This window comes from Dryobates pubescens, chromosome 8 (genome assembly GCF_014839835.1).
Source record: "Dryobates pubescens isolate bDryPub1 chromosome 8, bDryPub1.pri, whole genome shotgun sequence".
In the NCBI taxonomy this organism is placed as follows: Eukaryota; Metazoa; Chordata; class Aves; order Piciformes; family Picidae; genus Dryobates; species Dryobates pubescens.
In genome coordinates this window covers 33,432,407-33,451,310 of record NC_071619.1, presented here as the reverse complement: position 1 = coordinate 33,451,310, position 18,904 = coordinate 33,432,407, and the positions used below count along the sequence as shown (strand labels likewise).

The 18,904-nt window shown below is 39.4% G+C and overlaps 1 protein-coding gene across 4 annotated transcripts; it reads left to right on the top strand.

Annotated features, from left to right (window-relative positions):
• The first annotated feature begins 875 nt into the window (after positions 1 to 875).
• TFG (trafficking from ER to golgi regulator) lies at positions 876 to 18,427 on the top strand. 4 transcript variants are annotated; one of them, XM_054163639.1, is made up of 8 exons: positions 876 to 976; positions 2,375 to 2,583; positions 6,530 to 6,613; positions 7,568 to 7,714; positions 9,118 to 9,285; positions 11,356 to 11,496; positions 14,880 to 14,972; positions 17,625 to 18,427. In XM_054163639.1, the coding sequence occupies exons 2-8, from the start codon at positions 2,400 to 2,402 to the stop codon at positions 18,002 to 18,004; spliced, it is 1,197 nt and encodes a 398-aa protein (XP_054019614.1). In that variant the 5' UTR covers positions 876 to 976; positions 2,375 to 2,399; the 3' UTR covers positions 18,005 to 18,427. The 4 variants fall into 4 exon arrangements, with proteins under 4 accessions (XP_054019614.1, XP_054019613.1, XP_054019616.1 ...); XM_054163638.1 differs by having other exon boundaries at positions 17,622 to 18,427; XM_054163641.1 differs by lacking the exon at positions 14,880 to 14,972.
• The last annotated feature ends 477 nt before the right edge of the window (positions 18,428 to 18,904 follow it).

Genomic DNA, 18,904 nt, shown 5'->3' with positions numbered 1-18,904 from the left:
GGAGAGCTGGGAAGCCCAATTTCATGTGAATGGGAGGAACTTACCTTTTATCTGTGATTAGTAGTGAATCATCTGAAAAAAGATCATGAATGTTTGAGAGTAACTGTGTGCGCGAGAGGGGGGCAAGGAGTGCCAAGTAGGGTAAGCCTATTGGGTGAGTGAGAGTAGCATAGTTATGTTCACCATTGGACAGGTCTGTATGCTAAATTGTTGTCCTGTAGCTCTGTGTATTTTTAAGTATTTGTGTAATAAACAGGTGGGCATCACAGGTTTTCCAGCAGAAAAAAGCACAGCCTTAAGCTGCATCAAAGGCAGATCGTATTTTCAAGTGCTTGTGTATTTTTGACTGCATTTCCTTGCCCAGTTTGGTGGCTCTTCCTGTGGGAAAGTGATGTTACACCTTTCCTCTTTCCCTAATGCTGTGCAATCTGTTCTTGAATACACACAGTTTATTGCTACAGAGGTTTCAGCCTTAAACTAAGAAACAGACCTGTAGGTTTTTCTACTTCTGAATCAAAGTTTTAACTTAATCCAGGGTTTTAAGATGGAGGCCATACAAGTGAATATTTTCAGGCTTTTGGGGAAGATTACTGTTCAGGAAAAGATCAAATTTCTGTTAGGACTTGCTACATGCATTTAGAAAATTAGGGAAGACCAAATTCTTGGTCAAAGTCTGCTTTAGCTGAACTTTAACATACAGTACTCAAAAGTGTAAATCTGACAGTCACTTTTACCTGTAATGTAACATATTTTTAGTTATGTATGTTTACTGAGGTATTAGAAAGTGAAAGATTGAAGTGTATAATTCTAAGGAAGTGTGACTGTAAATAAGTGTTTCCTTTTTTTTTCTTTTCCTCCTTTCTTGATGCAGCTTCCAGTTTTCTGGCACTGATAGTGCATGGCGGCTTATCCTAACGTTGTCCTGAAGTGAGGTGGGAAATCTGTCCAGTAATCTAGCATCAGTAAGACAGACAAGGTAATGATAAAAATAAGGCTTTTGGAAATGAAATTAAAGAAAATATGTGGGTGTACACTGTTTCACTTTTTGTTATGCTTTAAATAAAAAGGAAAATGGCATTCAGACACCTTGTGCAAAACCCTATGCTTTTGCAACCAAATTGAAGTGTTAATTACACTGAGTCGATGAGCCTGCAGTCAAAACCCGTATGTTGCAAAACATGAATAGTGCATTAGCGAGCATAAATGATATCAACTTCCCTGTTTCATCATAGTGTCTCAGCAGCAACTTGTCTGTGTTAATTGCAGGTCTCTTTCCTCTGCAATTAGGCTGTATCCACCTACCTCCTGTTATATCTGATTAGGAGAACTGAGTTTTTGGGGTAGTTGCTTGTCTTTTTTTTCTTTTTTTTTTAAAATGACATTGGGCTAGGCAAAGGCCTTTTCATGAAATGCTTTCTTTATATTAAATTATTTGCCCCCAAAAATCCCAGAAATTCAGTTTTCATCTAGAGATACCACCGTGCTACATCTTTTTAATGCAAAACATAGCCATCGAAGCAGAGTGCATCAAGATGTGATGTATTAAAAGCTTTAGCTGAGTGTCTTGTTTTTCTGGTAGGAGAGAAGTAACTGTCAGTGCAGTACTTTAAAAAGCAAAAGTCAGACTTCTCATAAAGCTTTACTTAAAGGTATGGGAGAAATAACTCTTTTCTACCAAGAATTCTTTTTGCCAGAGAGAATTAAGAGTGTGCTTGCCTGAATGTGGCTTTGGAAATGTCAATTTTGATGTGTAAGGCTGCCTACTTTTAATACTTCAGTACTTTAGTTGCTAAGATAACTGCCTCTTTAATTTGTTTATTCCTGATCTATTGTTTTGGTCCTGTCCAAAACAGTGAAGAAGGAAAGGGGCATTTGACTAGCTATTCTAGATAATTTCTTTTTTTTACATTGCTCTGCTTAGTAATTTCTTTGTAGTTTCTATTTTTCTTTTAAAGATAAGGCCTTTATGTTCTTTACAAGAGGGATGCTTCATACAAAGTCCTAGTTTTTAAACTGCCTTATATAAAGTGTTAAATGACACAACAAAAAAACTCCACCCAAGTTTGAAATTTCTAAATGTTGCATGTACTTATAATCTGTTTCACTGTACAAAAAAAAGTTTACTTTTAAAAGTTTGAGCTCTGGAAACAGTGATGACTATCAACTTGAAGATCTTGCAGGATCCTTTGTCTACGTTGTGCTACTTATCATTTGAGAAATTAGTGCATCAAAGAATGTGTCCAAGAGTTTCTCTGGAGAGCTTCCTGAAAGTAATGCTTTCCTAAGATAGAAAGCTTCAGAACTGTCATCAGATACATTTAAATAACTAACAATTTAATTTTCTAAAATGTTTTTACTGTTTTGCTGTTAACAGGTCTGCAACTGATAAGGAATCCATCATGAATGGGCAGCTAGACTTAAGTGGGAAGTTGATCATCAAAGCTCAGCTTGGGGAAGATATTAGGAGAATTCCTATTCATAATGAAGATATCACCTATGATGAATTGGTACTTATGATGCAGAGGGTTTTTAGAGGAAAACTTCTGAGCAATGATGAAGTCACAATAAAATACAAAGATGAAGGTAAGGTTTAAGTACTGTCGTTGAGGTTTAAAGTAGTACAGTTGTCATGATACAGTTTACCTAGGGACAGAAAATCACTGTGTCAGAATTGTCCATATTTGATGTGTGCGATTGCTTTGTGAAATCCTTTGAATCAGACAGTAGAAGCTGTATCTCTCGTGCTTTTCCTGTCTTAGTGTTTCCTTCAGTTTTCTGAAATACCAGCAATCTGAAAGTTCTTTCACTTGCGGTTTCAAGAAGCTGGTGCAGTGTCAGGTTTCTCTTTTCACTTTTGTTAACCATTTTTTATGTATCTTCAGTAATAAAGTGAGTTTGAAGGCAAGGAATGAATGAAGATGTATGAGTTAACCCAAGCTCTTACAAGACTTTGGAAACTTGATTTATGTAGTAGTAGTTATTTAGTATGTTTTACTCCGTCAGCAAAGATTAGAAGAAACTTGTAATTTAACCTGAAATATTTGTTGAGAGTAATCTTTCTCATGTGTGACTCTTTGAGTCTGTTGGACATTGGTGGTGTCAAAAAAACCCTTGATCATTAGTGCTAAAAATCCACAACCTTAAGTGAGGGCTTTCACAGGATGAAAAAGGCCCTGTATGAGGAGCACAAAAAGAGTTGCGACTAGAACACTTCCCTCTTTCCATGTCAGTATGGGGCATGGATGAGTTACAGAGAGATGGTATTCATAAAATGAAACTTGAAATGAAGTGATAAAATCCCATCTCTTAAACATTGTGTGACTGTTATGTTGATGCACAGCAAAAGAGCTACATGACTGAAACATTCAAGGTACGTTTTTCTTAATTGCCCCTTAGCTCTCTGTGGTGCCTAAAATGTCAAATAACTTCTCTCCATACAGCTAAGTGATAAAATTTCACTTTGAATGACACCCTGAGACTTTTTTTTGTAAGAGGGACACTGCTCATCAAAATTAATATGCAATGAAAGGCTAATATTTTGGACCTTCATCTCTAGCAGGGAAGAGCTCGCTGGATTTGTGATGGCTTTGTTTTTCCTTTTATCACATAATCAGTTTCTTTGAAATGGAAAAGGTGAAAGGAAATTGCATGTTTTTACATTAGGTTAAAGCTTCTATACCCTTTTCATCATTCTTCTCTTTTCTTTAAATACAATTCTATGGCTTTGTGTATGCTTCGATCTTTCTGAAGAAGAGAATGGTATACTATGGAGATGGTAATTATGGTTTTGTTCTTTGGTTGTCTTTCACAGCCTAGAGATCTCCTACTTTAAATTACAGCTTTCTTTATCTTAGAATGTACTACTGCTCCACTGTGATGTGAAATTTCAGTATATGTTATCCTAGCTGATCATCACTACTAAGAAAGTCTAAGCTTGATTAATATCAGGGGAAGCTGCAAGTGATTCAAGAGAAAGTTAACAGAACTAGGCTTCAGTTTGATTGTCATGTGATAATCGTGGTGGTCTTGACTTTGTTTCAACTACAGTTATTTTACAGTGGAATATAGACATTCTAGGTAGTTCCTTTTTGCTATTTATCCCTCCAGATGTGGAGGAACATCATTTATATGAGGATTTCTACTGATTCTACAAACCTTGATCTGTGTCTCCTCAGAATTCATGTGCACACAGTGTTCAGAAGACTACTTCTTTACTCCTCCTGGCTTTGTTTCTTGTCGTAACACAAGAAGCTAGTGACCTTCAGGCGAGGATATGGGATTTTCTACTTAATTCTTTTTTCAAAAGAATTTTCATGATTCTGTCATAATCCTTGAATCCAACTAATTTTATTTTTTTTTTTGTGAGGTTGGTGGTGTTTGGTTGTTTGTTTTTTTGTTGTGGGGTTTTTTTTGTGTGTGTGTGTGTTGTTTTGTTGTGTTCTGGTTTTTCAGTCTGAGTTGGAGACGGTAGGAAACTTTAAATCCCAGTCCTTTTTTCTTTGGATTTGTGGACTCAGATAGTCAGAAGCACATTCTCAAGTTACATTTAGGTTATGTGATGCTTTTATTAATTACTGAAAAGAAGTTTCAGTTTGATTAATTTCTTGTGGAATTAAGATTTATGTTCAAGCTGGGCATCTTTCAGACTCTCAAACTAAGGAAATGACTGGGTGTGAAATAATTTTCACGTCTCGCTTAACATTCTTGAATATGTATTAAAACCTAATGTCTGAAAAACAAACCAACCAAAAACCCAACAAAACAACCCACCAAAACCTAAACAAACCCATTCACCACTGCCAGTGGTGAATTTATATCAATCAAAGCAGAATTTCAGCTATCTTATTCACTTAAATATGCAAAAATCCTTGCAGAGCCAGCCATTGAAATGTTTGGGGGTTTGTATTATTTATGTTTTAAATTAGGCTTGAATTTGAAACTGGAGTGCCTAGGGTGAGATTGGCCTTTTCCTTCTTGTTCATTAACTTGCAGTAGAAGTTGGTGTTTTTATGTCACAGCCAGTAATGAGTTATTTAAATTACACTGCTTGTAATCAAGGCGGTATTCTTGACTTTGCCTTTGGTAAATTTATCAAAGTGATGGTGTTTGGGCTTTTTGTTTGTTTCTTTGTTGTTGGTGGTTTGGTTTGTGTGTGTATAGGTTGGTTGGTTGTTTTTCAATAAATATAAGTGTAGATAAAGCTAGCAAATGAGGATGCATCATAGCTGGCGGGGCCAAGGATAATGAGACAGATTTCTAATGCCTGAAACGTTTCTAATTTCTCAAGTCATTAAAATTGGAATGCATCATGATGATGCAGAATCAATTCCTTGGTAAGTTAAGGGAGTCAATAGCTTATGCTGAAGATAAAGTTGTAATTGGTGTAGTAAGGAATGTTTAGGGTATGTGGGGAAATTGTAGAGTGTGAAAGCTATGTCCCTTGTGAAAATGAGAAAGGTGGGTTCTTGAAATAAGATTAGTAGAGAAAATAGCCTGTTTTGCTTTGCAATAGGTAATAGTTAGTATTGTATATTCCTCTCTACATTATGCTTACAGGAATTTAAGCTCCACTGACCTTCCTTAAAATGAAAAGCTTGTTTCATAAATCTGGAATACTTAAATTGTCAGATTTTGTATGGCTTGGTCTACTCATATACTGTATGAATCCTGTACTTGGGTAACAGCTTGATGGCTGTCAGTAAGAATCATAGTGCTGACTTCATGCATCTAATAAGATTCTGTACTTGATACTCTTCTGCCTTTTTTGTCTGCTAGCAATTTAAAATAGAAACTTTAATCATTATTTTTAATGCCTTCAACATAAAAGTTAAAATAGCTGAGGGGGAGAATAAGATGGAATGATCTGGATTCTCTTGGGTGACATTTATTCATGTCAACCACTTGTATTAATATGCATTTTCATTTGGCTGTGCAGGATAAACTCTTCAGAATTTGCACCCTTTGCTCAGGCAGAGGATCTGAGTATTGGACTTGTATGGCTGAAAAGCATCATAAGATGATCTGTCACTGCCATGCCTTGGCAAGAGAATTGACTGTTTTATTGGGGGAATATGGAATAGGAAGGCTTTGTATTAATATACCAGGGGTTTTTGGTATCGGCATTTAAGAAAGGATAGTGAAAAAGCTAGAGGATGTGTTATCCTATCTGTTCATCACTACTAAGAAAGACACTTGGAATAGGCATGTAACTTTAACTGGCATCATCATTCCTTCTGGTATCAGACTTTGAACTCTTGTGTTTCATCCTGTTTGTAAACAACAAAGAAAGATAAGCTATATGGAACTTTCAGAGGGCTTAAGAAAGCTTCCTTTTGGAGCCAGTCTGCCTATCTTCTATGCATAATTTCCCTGCACACCCGCAGTAAAATAATAAACTTTTTTTCTTAGTAACTTGAGAATCAAATAGGAAAAGTTATTTTGGAGTAATGAAGTTATACTTCTTTCCTAGCATGAAGTTCAGCAGTTAATAGGCTTTGCTTCTAATGTAACTTTTTCCTATTCTTTTCAGATGGAGATCTTATAACAATTTTTGATAGCTCAGATCTTTCCTTTGCAATTCAATGCAGTAGGATACTAAAGCTGACATTGTTTGGTAAGTATAGAAGATTGTCTTCATGTTAACAGTGTTGATTAATATTCAGGCAGTGGGCTTCACTGGAAAGTACTAAAAGCTTTCAGTTTGTCTCCTCAGAGGAATGAAATGAGTAAGTTAAAAATACTGAGTAATACAAATATTGATTAATTCAAAGTTCTGTCAATTTTTTGTGTGTCATCTGAACTTAGGGAAACAAACTGTTTTTATGAGATTTCTGAAAGTATTTGGCATGCATGTAATTGTGGTCAATGTTCTGGGTTTTGTTTTCTCTTAATGTTATTTTCTATCTTATTTTCCACTCCAGTATTTGTACAGCTAGGGGGGACCTCATTGCTCTCTACAACTCTCTGAAAGGAGATTGGAGTGAGGTGGGGTTCTGTCTCTTCTCTGTTGTGTCAGGTGATAGAATGAGGGAAAATGGCCTGAAATTGTGCCAGTGGATGCTTAGATTAGGACAGTAGGAAAAATGTCTTCACTGTAAGTGTGGTTAGGCATTGGAACAGGCTGCCCAGGGAGGTGGTGGAATCGCCATCTCTGGAGGTGTTCAAGAAGCATGTGGACAGGGCACTTTGGCATACAGTTTAATGGCCATGGTGGTGTTAGGTTGATGATTGGATTTAATGATCTTAGGGGTCTTTTCTAACTAAAATTTCTAACTAAATTCTATGATTCTATGATGTATTTGTTCAGGGTATATTCATGGAAGGGTAAACAATGCAGAAACTTATGACAGACTTGGCTGTGCAGTTCTCACAATGTAGATTGTGCTGAACTGAGATTGTTAAAGACATGGTAAGCTCTAGGAGTTCAGTCTGTGTTGCCTAAACTTTGTCGCTTGAAACTCTATAGAGGATGCTAAAAACAAGAGAAGGTTTGGCTTTTTTTTTTCCCTCCTCCAATTTTAAACAGGATGTCAAAATGTCTTATATTTATCTAATTTCTGTTTTGCAGTGAATGGACAACCAAGACCTCTAGAATCTAATCAGGTGAAATACCTGCGTCGAGAGCTGATAGAACTTCGCAATAAAGTCAATCGTTTACTGGACTGCTTAGAACCGCCAGCTGAACCAGGACTTTCCACTAATCTACCTGACAGTGGTAGGCAGCCTGGCAAAGAGGCTTTTTGCAGAGTTGTGGGCTGTTGAACAAAGTGGAAAATAGAAGATGCATACTGGTTGTGACCATCCTTAATTGTTGCTTGACACTTCATAACTCAATTTTTAGGGCCTCAGTTATTTCAGAGGGGAGGATGTTAAATCGCATTATCTGGAGTAAAGCACTAAGTTAGGAATAAAACTTCAGTGTGAATTTCTGTTGCAATGTATGAAAATTTTTTAACACCTGTGAGTCACAACATTTTGAGAAGGCTTTGAGATGAACTGATATTTTTTTTGTTGTTGCTAAAGAGTTCTTGCTCCCTGTGGGGTGCTCATGCTGCTAGATCTGGTGCTTGTTATATTGCTAAGCAAGTTTGATTCACTAAACCAGTAAAAAACAAATTCAGCAAAAATGGTTATGAAATTGAATCCACACATTTTGAGCTCAGACCAGCATCAGAGCTGTTTTGGGGTAAGCAGCACAAGGGTGCATGTAGGGGTGGGAGCAGATCTTTGGAAGACATCAAAATGAGGAAGAAAGTCTTATTTCTCCAGTTTTGAGGCATCAATCTCCTATCTTGGGGCTGTTGTGCTATTAGAAGTATACCTCTGTGTGCTTAACTATGAATTTTGGTTAAGATGGACACAAAATAATGACACAAAGTCATAGTGTGCAGTATTTGGAATCAAAAGGACAGCCAAGAACTCCAGCTTTTTTTTTTTAACCTCAGGAAATGCAGCTTTTGTATTTTACACTTCAAAGTTGTGTTGTTTTTCAAACAATCCCAGACCCTGTTTGTACAATGTAAGCAATTACTAATTTAGTTGGAATACCATGATACCATGGATTCTGGCTATAAACCCTTTAGAAGGAGGTCAGGGTGATGTTCTTAAGAGTGCAAACAAAGGTAGCCACCCCACCTGCACTTGCTTGTTTTTAAGAGACAATATAGCAAAACTAAATAAGGAGTCTCTGAGTGAGTCAGAGGAATTTGGAGAGATGGGATAGAGCAAACCAAAAATGTCACTTGGTAAAACACCATAATAATTTGGAACCTATCCTGTAGTGTTCTTCATTTGAAGTTCTCATATCAGAAGTCCTATCAGTCATATCAGAACAATTTGTTTGAAAAAGGAGCCTTGTAGCTTTGAATTTAAGACAAAATGTACATCATACTTATCCTGCACAGTGTCTTTTGAGTATTTGTGCAATGAAACTTAAGCTTTGTGATTCATCAGTCTCACATCACAGATTCATCACTGTTATCCTAACATAGTCATTTCAATGGTTAAAATATTTAAGCACACCCCCCCAATTTTAAAGTTACTGTAATATAATATATATATAATATATGTTGATCTTTCAGCTCTCAAGTATGAGCAACTGGACATTTTATTTTGTAGATGCTGTAGATGGTAGGGAAGAAAAGCCTGCTGCTGCTGACTCTAACGTCAAGCCATCCACTCAAGCTATGGAAGCAAGCATGTTTGCATTCGATCCTCTAAAGAACCAGGATGAAATCAGCAAGAATGTCATGTCAGCATTTGGCTTGACAGATGATCAGGTGTCAGGTAAGAATACACCTTAGTGAGAGGAGAGCAAAACCTGTTCTCAATCATAACTCAAATCTTTATTTGCAACAACACATTTTTATTTTGGTGATGTTAAGCTGTGTTCTGTATTGACTGTTTCTTTTCATAATTCTACAACTTGTTGTCTTAAGGAGTAACTGCATAGAAGATGTTGCTGTTGGTTTCAACATTGTGTTTTAGCTTGGAGTAGAAAATGGTTTAGAAATTATAATTTTAGTTATTTAAAGCTGCTCTGTAGAGAATTGGTATCTACCCGTGATCTAAAACCTGTATCCATTGTTCTGCCTTAGGGTTTGATCCTGCAGTTCCATGTTCCTCACTTGTGCATTTGCTGTCTGGTTCAGTCAAATGTTTTGTGCAACCCTGCTTTCTTCCTGTTTCATTTTGAAAGTAAATGGTGTCAGCTTTTTTACTGTGAACAAAGGAATGACATACTTGTCTGAATTAGCTGTGTTCTTGAAGAGTTGCAGGACACTTGGCCCTACCTGGTAGAATGCTAAACATATAAAAATGATTATACTAAGCTGAATACAAACAAGTTAAAGTGTAACTGAAGTTGGACAAGCACCATAGACTAGTAAGTAGTGTGATGCAGAATGTAGAAAACTGATTTTGCACAGAATCTGCCTGGGTTTGGTGAGGTTTAATGTGGCATTGAAACTTGAAAATAAAGCTGCTGATACCTAACAGGATCTGCTGTGTGCTTGGAACTTCAGAGCAAGTACACTTCATACGGTGTGTGACGTGGTGATGATAGCAACTGGAGCATGTTTCTGCAGCACAATTTGTCTTGTCACACTTGGTTATTTCACAGACTCGATAAAGATTTGATGGCACTTGAAAACTTACAATAAACTGCTCTGAACGATGAAGTGATAGTGTGAGAGGTATAACTAGGGAAAAATTTGAGCTACTTTTTTGAAGCAGTTTTGTCTTCTGGTACAAAGCATCAGTGTCAGTTAATGCTTTGATCATAGCATACTTTGGGCCATGGTAGTCTGAAGCTGATGGTTGGACTTGATGATCGTAGAGGTATTTTCCAACCAAAACAATTCTATGGTTCAATGTTTATTTGTCTTCATAATTCTTCTAATAGAGAAAACTGACTTGACCATGCTTTGATTGTACAGAGAGCTTCCCAGAAGACCATTTAAGCGGGAGATAAGAAATTCCATTTCTAAAGGTATAATCCTACAGTTACGTCTGTAAAGGCAAAACCAGAAGTAGGCAGGTTGGGCTCATTCTCCCCCTCATAAGGGTAACATGAAAGCAAAATTAAGAATGCATATTTATCTTGTGTAAATATAATGTTCTTAGAATTGAAAGGGTATTTGCAGCAGTTCTAATACTTGTTTTTAACTTTAAGCCTGCATTTGAAAGCAGTGTCTCATAATTAGTATTCATATAGCTAAGATCTGCAAAGATCCAGGTTTAAGCTCTCTTATTTCTAACAAAGTATTTTGCATTTAATTATGTAATACACCTGTTCACATACATATTTCAGAACTTCCCACTCAGTGTAGAGAACATTTGAATTCTGTGTTTCCACGCTTGCCTTGGGTGCTAGCTGGCGTATTGTTCAGAGTTGTCATAACAGACAATTGCTCTTAGAGTGAAGCCTTGCCATATCCTATCCAGGAGTGTGACTTGAACGCCTTCTTTGGAGACTTTATTTCACCTTCTGCCACGTGACTGCTCGTAAAACACTTTGTTCCCTGGACCAGTGAGGGCCACAATAAAACACAAGTGCATTTGAACAGTTTCACACAACTGGGTCATATTCCTTGGAAGGATGAAATTTGAATGACCCAGAGATAGGTGGAAGATTCCTTCCCCAAATATTTTCAAAGGAGAATTGAGATATGCAAATAAACTTAGTTTTAGCTTGGTTGTGATATTTTTGGATGTAAATCTACAGAAAAATGGAGAACTAATGTTAAAAGGTCTGTAATGGAATGGTCTTCTGAGATTTTTTTTTTCTTTGGGATTTTTTTTTTTTTAGATTCATCCTTTCTCTTCACATACTATACTTTGTTCTTGTATCTCCAGGACCACCCAGTGCCCCTGCAGAAGAGCGATCAGGAACCCCAGACAGCATCGCTTCCTCCTCTTCTGCAGCCCACCCCCCTGGTGTTCAGGCACAGCAGCAACCATACCCGGGCACACAGCCACAGACTGGCCAGGTGGAAGGTAAGCAGCATGTTCTGTTGTAGAAGATGTGAATGATGGTGTCTGATTCTGAGTGAGCAATAGCTATGACTTCCAGTTTAGCCCAGAGTCCATACCAAATTACAAATGCATTTTCTCCACCAGGCAGAAAAGCCTTTTTTCTTGGCATGCTGTTCAATCTAGAAACAGCAGATGGAGCAGTAGCTCTATTGAAAAGGGTAGGTAGTGTGACAGGAGGGATTTCACTGCACTCTTTTCTGCTTGAGTCCTTCCTGACTTTACTTTTTACCCTACACTTCAAAGCTGTCCAAAGATATTAGGTGGTCTCCTACCTTTATGTATTGTGTCAGGCTTTCACTCACCTTATGGCTTTGTTGGCTTGTCTACTGTGAATTAAAAATGTTATTTATTCATAATTTCTGTTTAACAAAACAGCTGTTGCTTCTTTATTTTTTTTACGTCTGTGTGCTAGTCATGTTAAACCTTGTAGCTGCCTTTCATTATAGCTTCCCTGTGTTAAGCCTTGAAAGCCTCAGTTGGCTCTCCTTTAAAACTTGAGGTCTTAACTCTGGTATTCAGACTCCTTTTAGTGTGTCCTTTTATATGTTACTTGACTTCTAAAAATAAGTCTGTTCAGAGATTTGCTGCATTTGGGTATCATTTTCCTATTGATGTTTTCTAAGCTCAGTGAGCCTTCAGACCTGCATAGTTCTGGATGAAACTGTCTGTGGAATGACTTCCTTTGGTATTTCTACCTCTCTGCAGTACACAATATAAAGGTGTTTCTGTGTTAGCTTAGAGACAAGTGACAGTCCTCTTCTGCTTTCTGTACTGACCTAACGCTGAGTTAGATGAGAGGCATTACTGAGAATATCATTTGAGGATCACGGTATCCACAGTCACTTGGAACGTCTTGCCTGGAGGGCATAAGTTACATCTTGACCAAGCAGAGTATTTAAGCAGCTTGTAGCTGGTACAGTATTTAAGCAGGTACAAATGCTGTTGGGTGCAGTAGAGCTTATAAAACACTTGTTGATTTGAGCTTGGTTTTATTTTGTTTTGGTTTTGATTTTGTTGTTTGGTTTTTTCCCCCTAAGAATTAGTGACATGATTGAAAAAGAAAACAGGAGGAGACATCTTTGTAGCTTGAAGATGTAACTTTGGCATTTGCATGTGGAAGTTACTTTTGGAAAAAAAGTGCTTCAGGTTCTTCTCTCTGCAGCCAGGAAACTTGAAAGATAAAGTCTTTTACTGCTGAACTTGGATTTTATGATTCTAGGCTTTTAACATGTTAAGGTATAGAGTTTTAAGTGTTGAGTCTAAACTAGAAATGCAAAAAAAAGTGGAACACTTACAAGCACTAGTAGCAGCAGGTTGGAATCCTGAATTGGCTGCTAACATCAGGGAAGAGAAAAACAATTTTCAGCAAAAGCCATACTTGGGAAAGCAGTTGTCTAGGCTCATGGATCAGAGCAGGTGTAAGGATGTTTCTAAGCTTGTGATAAGTGCAATGCTTTTATGTTTTGAGACTGTTCCATGAATATACCTATTTGGTCTTTTTTCTGAATCGGGCTAAAATGGCTGTTTCAGTGCACAGGAACAACGGTAAATATGCTGGCAACCAGACCATGATGCTGTAGCTTATCTTGTTTTCAGAGTTAAAAGCCAGGGAGAGGGAAAATCATTGTGTTTGAGGACCCATAGGATCCCCAACTATATTCATGGCTGTAAAATAAGTAAGTTCACTTGAACAGCACTGGAATACCACCAGTGATCCCCTCTAGCAGCTCAGCCCTGGTGAGGACAGCAAGCCGCCTCAAAGCTTTGTAACAAACGCCATGGCTTTTCTTTCATTTTCCTTTGCCTGTGGTGTCCAGCAGGTGCCAGTGTGGTCTTTTTGTTAGCCTGAAGGTAATTATCCTGAGACAAGCAGCCTCCTGGTTGTCCTCCCAGAACTTTCCTCTAACAAGTGAGTTTAAGAAACAGAAAACATGCATTCCGAGTGTCTAATTCTCAATTATCAAGCTAATGGGCTTAAACCCTCTTCAAGCCTTGTGTTCAGCACTCTCTACACCCCACAATAACTGCATATGAAATAATATTTTAAACAACTGCACCATTAAAAAATATTTGGAGCAGCTTAGTGTGAATGTAAGATACCATTGCTTTCAGCTGCAAATATTACAGAGAAAAGCAGAAATTGAGTTGTTATAAAGCAGGGGTCTGGGAGGACTGGGAGCAGAGCTGATTTGCTTTTGTCTTGGTGCAGTTCAGAAGATAAAACTTCTGGTATATTTATGCAGCCTGCTGATATTTGCAGAATGAATAATAGCACACTAAATACTTTATAACAGTAAAGTTTCCATGCGTGCTGCAGTTCAGCTCAGTTTTAGTTTTGGCAGATAACTGGTTTTGTTCTTTGACTGTACCTGTTTCTAAATTGAATAACAGCAGAAGCCTAAACAAGGCGTGTAGCTTAAGGCTAAACAAATACTCTGCCTCTTTTTCACAAGGAATTTGAAACAGTGAATTTAAGACAAAATCAGCACTGAATTGAAATACTCAAGATTTTAAGAATGTGTGATTTTTATTTTTGGTTAGGGGTGCATACCCCTTGGTCTCTTAAGAAAACTTGGCTTACAGCAGGTCAGATACTAAGAGATGGATGACTTCTCTGGAAAATGTGGTCAGAATAAATAATGTACAACTCTATTTGGAACACTTAGGTATAGAAATGGTCTTTAAACCCCAATATCAATAGGCAATCTGAGGGCATGTTTAACTTCTGAAGTACTTATTCTGGAGCACTTTAAAGATTCCTGTTCTGTTACACACCAGAGTGGCACTAATTAAGGTGCGTGGCTTCTGGTGTCTTCTGAAATGAGAACTAGCAAAGTCCCATGTATCACAGTGAACTATGCATTCTGTTGGAGATAGATAAACGTCATTTGGGCTGGATATTAGAAATTGTTTACAGGAAGGGTGGTGAGACACTGGAACCGGTTGTGCAGAGAGGTTGTGGATGCCCTCTCCCTCGAGGTGTTCAAGGCCAGGTTAGACAAGGCCTTGAGCAATGTGGTCTAGTGGGAGGTGTCCCTGCCCATGGCTGGGGGTTGGAACTAGATGATCTTTAAGGTTCCTTCCAACCCAACCCATTGTGTAAATCCATGATGATTCTGTGAGTTAGTGTTCAGAACAGCATGGTTCAGAAACTGAAATCCGCAGATTGATTTCAGTTGGAAATCAGGTGGAACACTTGGTCAGATTTCATGGTGTGCTAAGAAAACTTTCAGATGTCATGAGAGGGTTTGTCTCTGTGACTTTGAACTGTTCGGCTGTTGCTCACTGTGTGTACCACAGCTAGGGTACCAGGCCTCAACCACAAATGCGTTTTTGATCCCTAGGTCAGATGTATCAGCAGTACCCCCAGCCTGGTTACCCTGCCCAGCAGCCACAGGCGCAGCCGCAGCAGCAGCAGTATGGTGTGCAGTACCCAGGTAAGCAGCTTGCCACGCGGGTTAGCTCTAGAATCTTCTTCTTCAGTGCCCCACCTTCTGAGCTTCAGTTTCTGAACCTGTGGGGCAGGTCAGGGTGCTAAGGAGCCCAAGTGCCCTTGGTTCTGGTGGGAACTGGCACAATTTGACAGTTACCAGTAAGAGAGCACTGTAGCTTTCTATAGTTTTAATGCCTAGTTGAAGTTTCAGTATCTCAATCCTGGCTGATTGTGAGCAAAAGCAGACTTCATTATTAATCAGCAGAAGGCACTGTTAGAAAGGTGTGCAAAGTGAAATCACCTCAAGTCAGTCTCCTCAATATGAGGAGGACCTTTTCCTCAATATGAAAAGAAACTTCATTGTTGTGAAGGTGCCAGAACCCTAGAACAGACTGCCCAGAGAGGTTGTGGACTCTCCTTTATCTGGAGACTTTCAAGACCCATCTGGATGCATTCCTGTGTGACCTGCCCTAGGTAATCCTGCTTTGTCTGGGGGGTTGGACTAGATCATCTCAAGAGGTCCCTTCCAACCTCTACAATTCTGTGATTCTATGGAGTGTGTGAGGTGATTCAGTTGTCAGGATTAACTTCTGCAGTATTGGGATTTTAGCAAGTGACTGAAACATCCCAATTTAGCTTCCTTAAATATTGGAGGTTATACAAAGATGTCCTTTCTTGAATCTAGAATGACCTCCATGTTGAAAATGTAGTGGTGTGAAGATCAGTGATAGTTGTCACTTAGTAAATCCTTACCTATTATAAATACTGTAATGTCAGAGAAGCTCTTGAGTCATAGCTGGTTTTAATTGTTCATTTTATTGATACCTCATTTAAAGGTGCCAGTAGACTTTTAACAGGAGAACATTTTAGTACACTAGTGGTTTATGTGCAGTCAAAAATGAAGAGCTGGCTTTTGCTTATACCTAAACCAAACTTGACTCCAGAACTTTCAGTGAATTACTTTAGAAGCAGCTGGCATCTAATAGCACATAGTATATGCTAGGAATCATCATCCAGCTGAAGTAGAAGGATGAACCTGCAGCAGCAAGTTCCCTAACAAACCACAAGTTGCTTAATACTTGTAGAAAATGATACAAAGCATTTCTCATTCCTTGTCTTAAACAATCTTCCTTAAAGTAAGCAAAAGGTTCCTGTACCACTTAGTGCCTCAGAATAGAGCCTGTATGGCCTTTTCTTTTGGTGTGCAATATATACAGGGGAGTGCATCAGTTCTGATGTAGATGAGAGCACTTGTAGAGCTTATGGAGAAAGTCCATGTTTATCTTGGATAAGAACACTAGAAAACTTGGAACTGAAGGTTTGTGCCTCAGCCCTTGTTTCTGTGCACTGTGTGAGAGCTGGTTGATTTGGGTCTCTTAAATGGTATCTTGTTCTCTGCAGATGTCTCACCCTCACATTTGTAATTAGAAGACCAATTTCAGAAGTCTAATTTCAGAAGAAGTAACAAGCCTCTTGGAAGTAGAAGGGTTTATCTGACTTTTCTGTAGGCTTGAAAACGGAGTGGGGGGGAAAAAAGATGAGTTTCCATCTACTTTCTAGTGGTATCCTACCATCAGCTGAGCTGTTATTTTAATGGAGAAGTTCCTGTGAAAGCTGTAGTACAATACTAGTCCTGCTCTCTAATCAACATCATCTTCAAGTAAGATTAAAATGCCACCGAAACTGATCTGGGCTCTTCTGTTTCTCATAACTTATTTCATGATTAACCTAATCTTTCAGAAACAGCCTTTTTCTTGAGAACCCAGTGACAGCAGCCTTTGAAGATCTTGACTCATAGGATTTGTTTGTTTTGCTGCTGTTCCCATGAGTATTGTTTCCTTTCAAAGCCACGCAGGTCTGCTAGGCAACCATGTGGCTATTTACTCATGGTAGTAAAACTGGACCCCTTCAGAGGTTTGTCTCATGAGTAAATTTTGATCCCAGTTGCAAGGTGAGTTTACTCCAGTGCATTCTTCAATCCTTACCCTTTCTGTTTAGGGCTGTGCGCTGTTAATAATCTGTGTGTCTGGTGTTTAATGCTGACAGGATTCCAGTCACTGGAGAGGTTTCATTGCAAGTAGCTGCAGGTGTGTTTCATGATGGATAAAAGTAGCTATTTCTTCATCAAAGGCCTTTGTGTCATTTTAAACTTAACCAATAAGACAAATTCCTTTTGGAAGCTGGTTGTGCACTGAAAAATCAAGCCTGGGACACATTTTGTACTAAGGTGTTCTGCAGAGCTTTCTTTTTCATATGTTAAACTCTAAAGAAACGGCAACCACCAACGGTTTAACCGGAGGTGTGACTTCTCTTAAACTCTGACAGCATTTTCATGGCAGTTTACTTTTGATGTTTTGCTTGGGAGAAAGGTTGCCATGTTATTTTTCATGTGTCGTGTTGGTAAATACAATTTATTGTTTTTTTAATTTCTTGTCAGCTGCGAGAAAACTGTTTCAGAGTAGCTGGTTTTGGTGTAGCTGTGCTGCCAGGGCAGTGCCCCAAAGCCAGGGCAGTGTGCTTGTGTGACAGGAGAGCTCGCAGTGTTTGCCTTTCTGTGCGTACCGCCTTGCTATGTGTCGGGCACTGTAAACAAACAGCCAAGGTGTTCGGTTCTCTGCTGTCTCTCACCCTGCCTTGCTCTTTGCCTTCCTAGCAGGCTACAGCCAGCAGCAGACCCCCTCGCAGCAAGCCCAGCAGTTCCCGGCCTACACCCAGCCGGCCGCCCCAGCCCCGGCTGCCGCTTTTCCCGGTCAGCAGCCACCCCAGCAACCGCTGCCGCCGCAGCAGCCACCGCAGTACGCAGGGGGCAACTACCCGCCGCAGCCCTACACCACGCAGCCCTCACAGCCGGCCCCCTACAGCGGACCTCCCGGTGGTACCCCAGCAGCGCCTGGCACCTACCAGCCACGGCCTGGCTTCACCCCGCCGCCTGGCAGCACCATGACCCCTCCACCCAGCGGGCCCAACCCATATGCCCGTAGCCGGCCTCCCTTCGGTCCCCAGGGCTACACCCAGCCCGGACCCGGCTACCGGTAAGGAGCTGCCGCCAGCACAGGCCTTCTGTGCCTGCCATTCCATCCCCACAGACTCCAGGAATTTGAATTGAGGTTCCAAAACTGTGATGAGGCAAAACCATAGCTGTTAATGAAATTCTGCTGGGGGGAGGGAGCAACCAAACCAATCTGTCCTGCTTCAAGTGGTATCTGCTTCCTAGTTTAATTCGGGGCTGGGTTATTTTGGGGAAACACGACCTGAGTGTCTGTAAAGTGATTGGCATTCAAGCTTGTCTGGTTGGAAGGAGCTGAAGAGCTAGTTGGAAGTTTAGCCCACTTACGAGATTTGTTTTTACTAATACCATGGTGTACTAAATTAGATCATTCTGGAGGGAAAACTAGATACGATGTATTATAAATTGTAATGCTCACATGGAAAACTAATAAAAACCCTGAATCTATTTAATGCCTGGTCTTCATTTTGGAACTGAAGTATTGTTGAGCACAAAAGCATTCTCTGGAGGTGTTCAAAAAAATGTGTGGACATGGCACTTTGGGACATGGTGGTGTTGGGTGAGTGGTTGGACTCCATCTTGGAGGTCTTTTCCAACTGAAACAACTCTATGATTCTATTCCCAGTGTGTGTGGGAGCTGTACAGATAGACACCAGCTTAACAAAGATCAGCCATATTTGGGGCTGTAGGAGAAGAGGTAGGAAAAGAGGCAGATTTGTAGGTGTGTAAATGGAGAAGTGTTGTGAATACAGATGGCTTTTGCAGAGGTTCCACAGCAGCAGAGGGTCTGGCACTCCCTGCTGTTACTAATTGCCAAGTGACCCTTTTACTAAATGAGTAAGATCCAATACATATGCTCTGAGAGCCCTTACCAGTTTCACTTTAACAAGGGCAGGGGGAGAGCTGGTTTATTGAAAATTTAAGCCAAA

What these genes read in the sequence shown, in the direction of transcription:
- TFG (XM_054163638.1), top strand. Translation starts at nt 2,400, where the DNA reads ATGAATGGGCAGCTAGACTTAAGTGGGAAGTTGATCATCAAAGCTCAG. An exon ending in ACTAAAGCTGACATTGTTTG is followed by an intron (nt 6,614 to 7,567) that starts GTAAGTATAGAA and finishes TCTGTTTTGCAG; the next exon opens with TGAATGGACAACCAAGACCT. An exon ending in CACTAATCTACCTGACAGTG is followed by an intron (nt 7,715 to 9,117) that starts GTAGGCAGCCTG and finishes TTTATTTTGTAG; the next exon opens with ATGCTGTAGATGGTAGGGAA.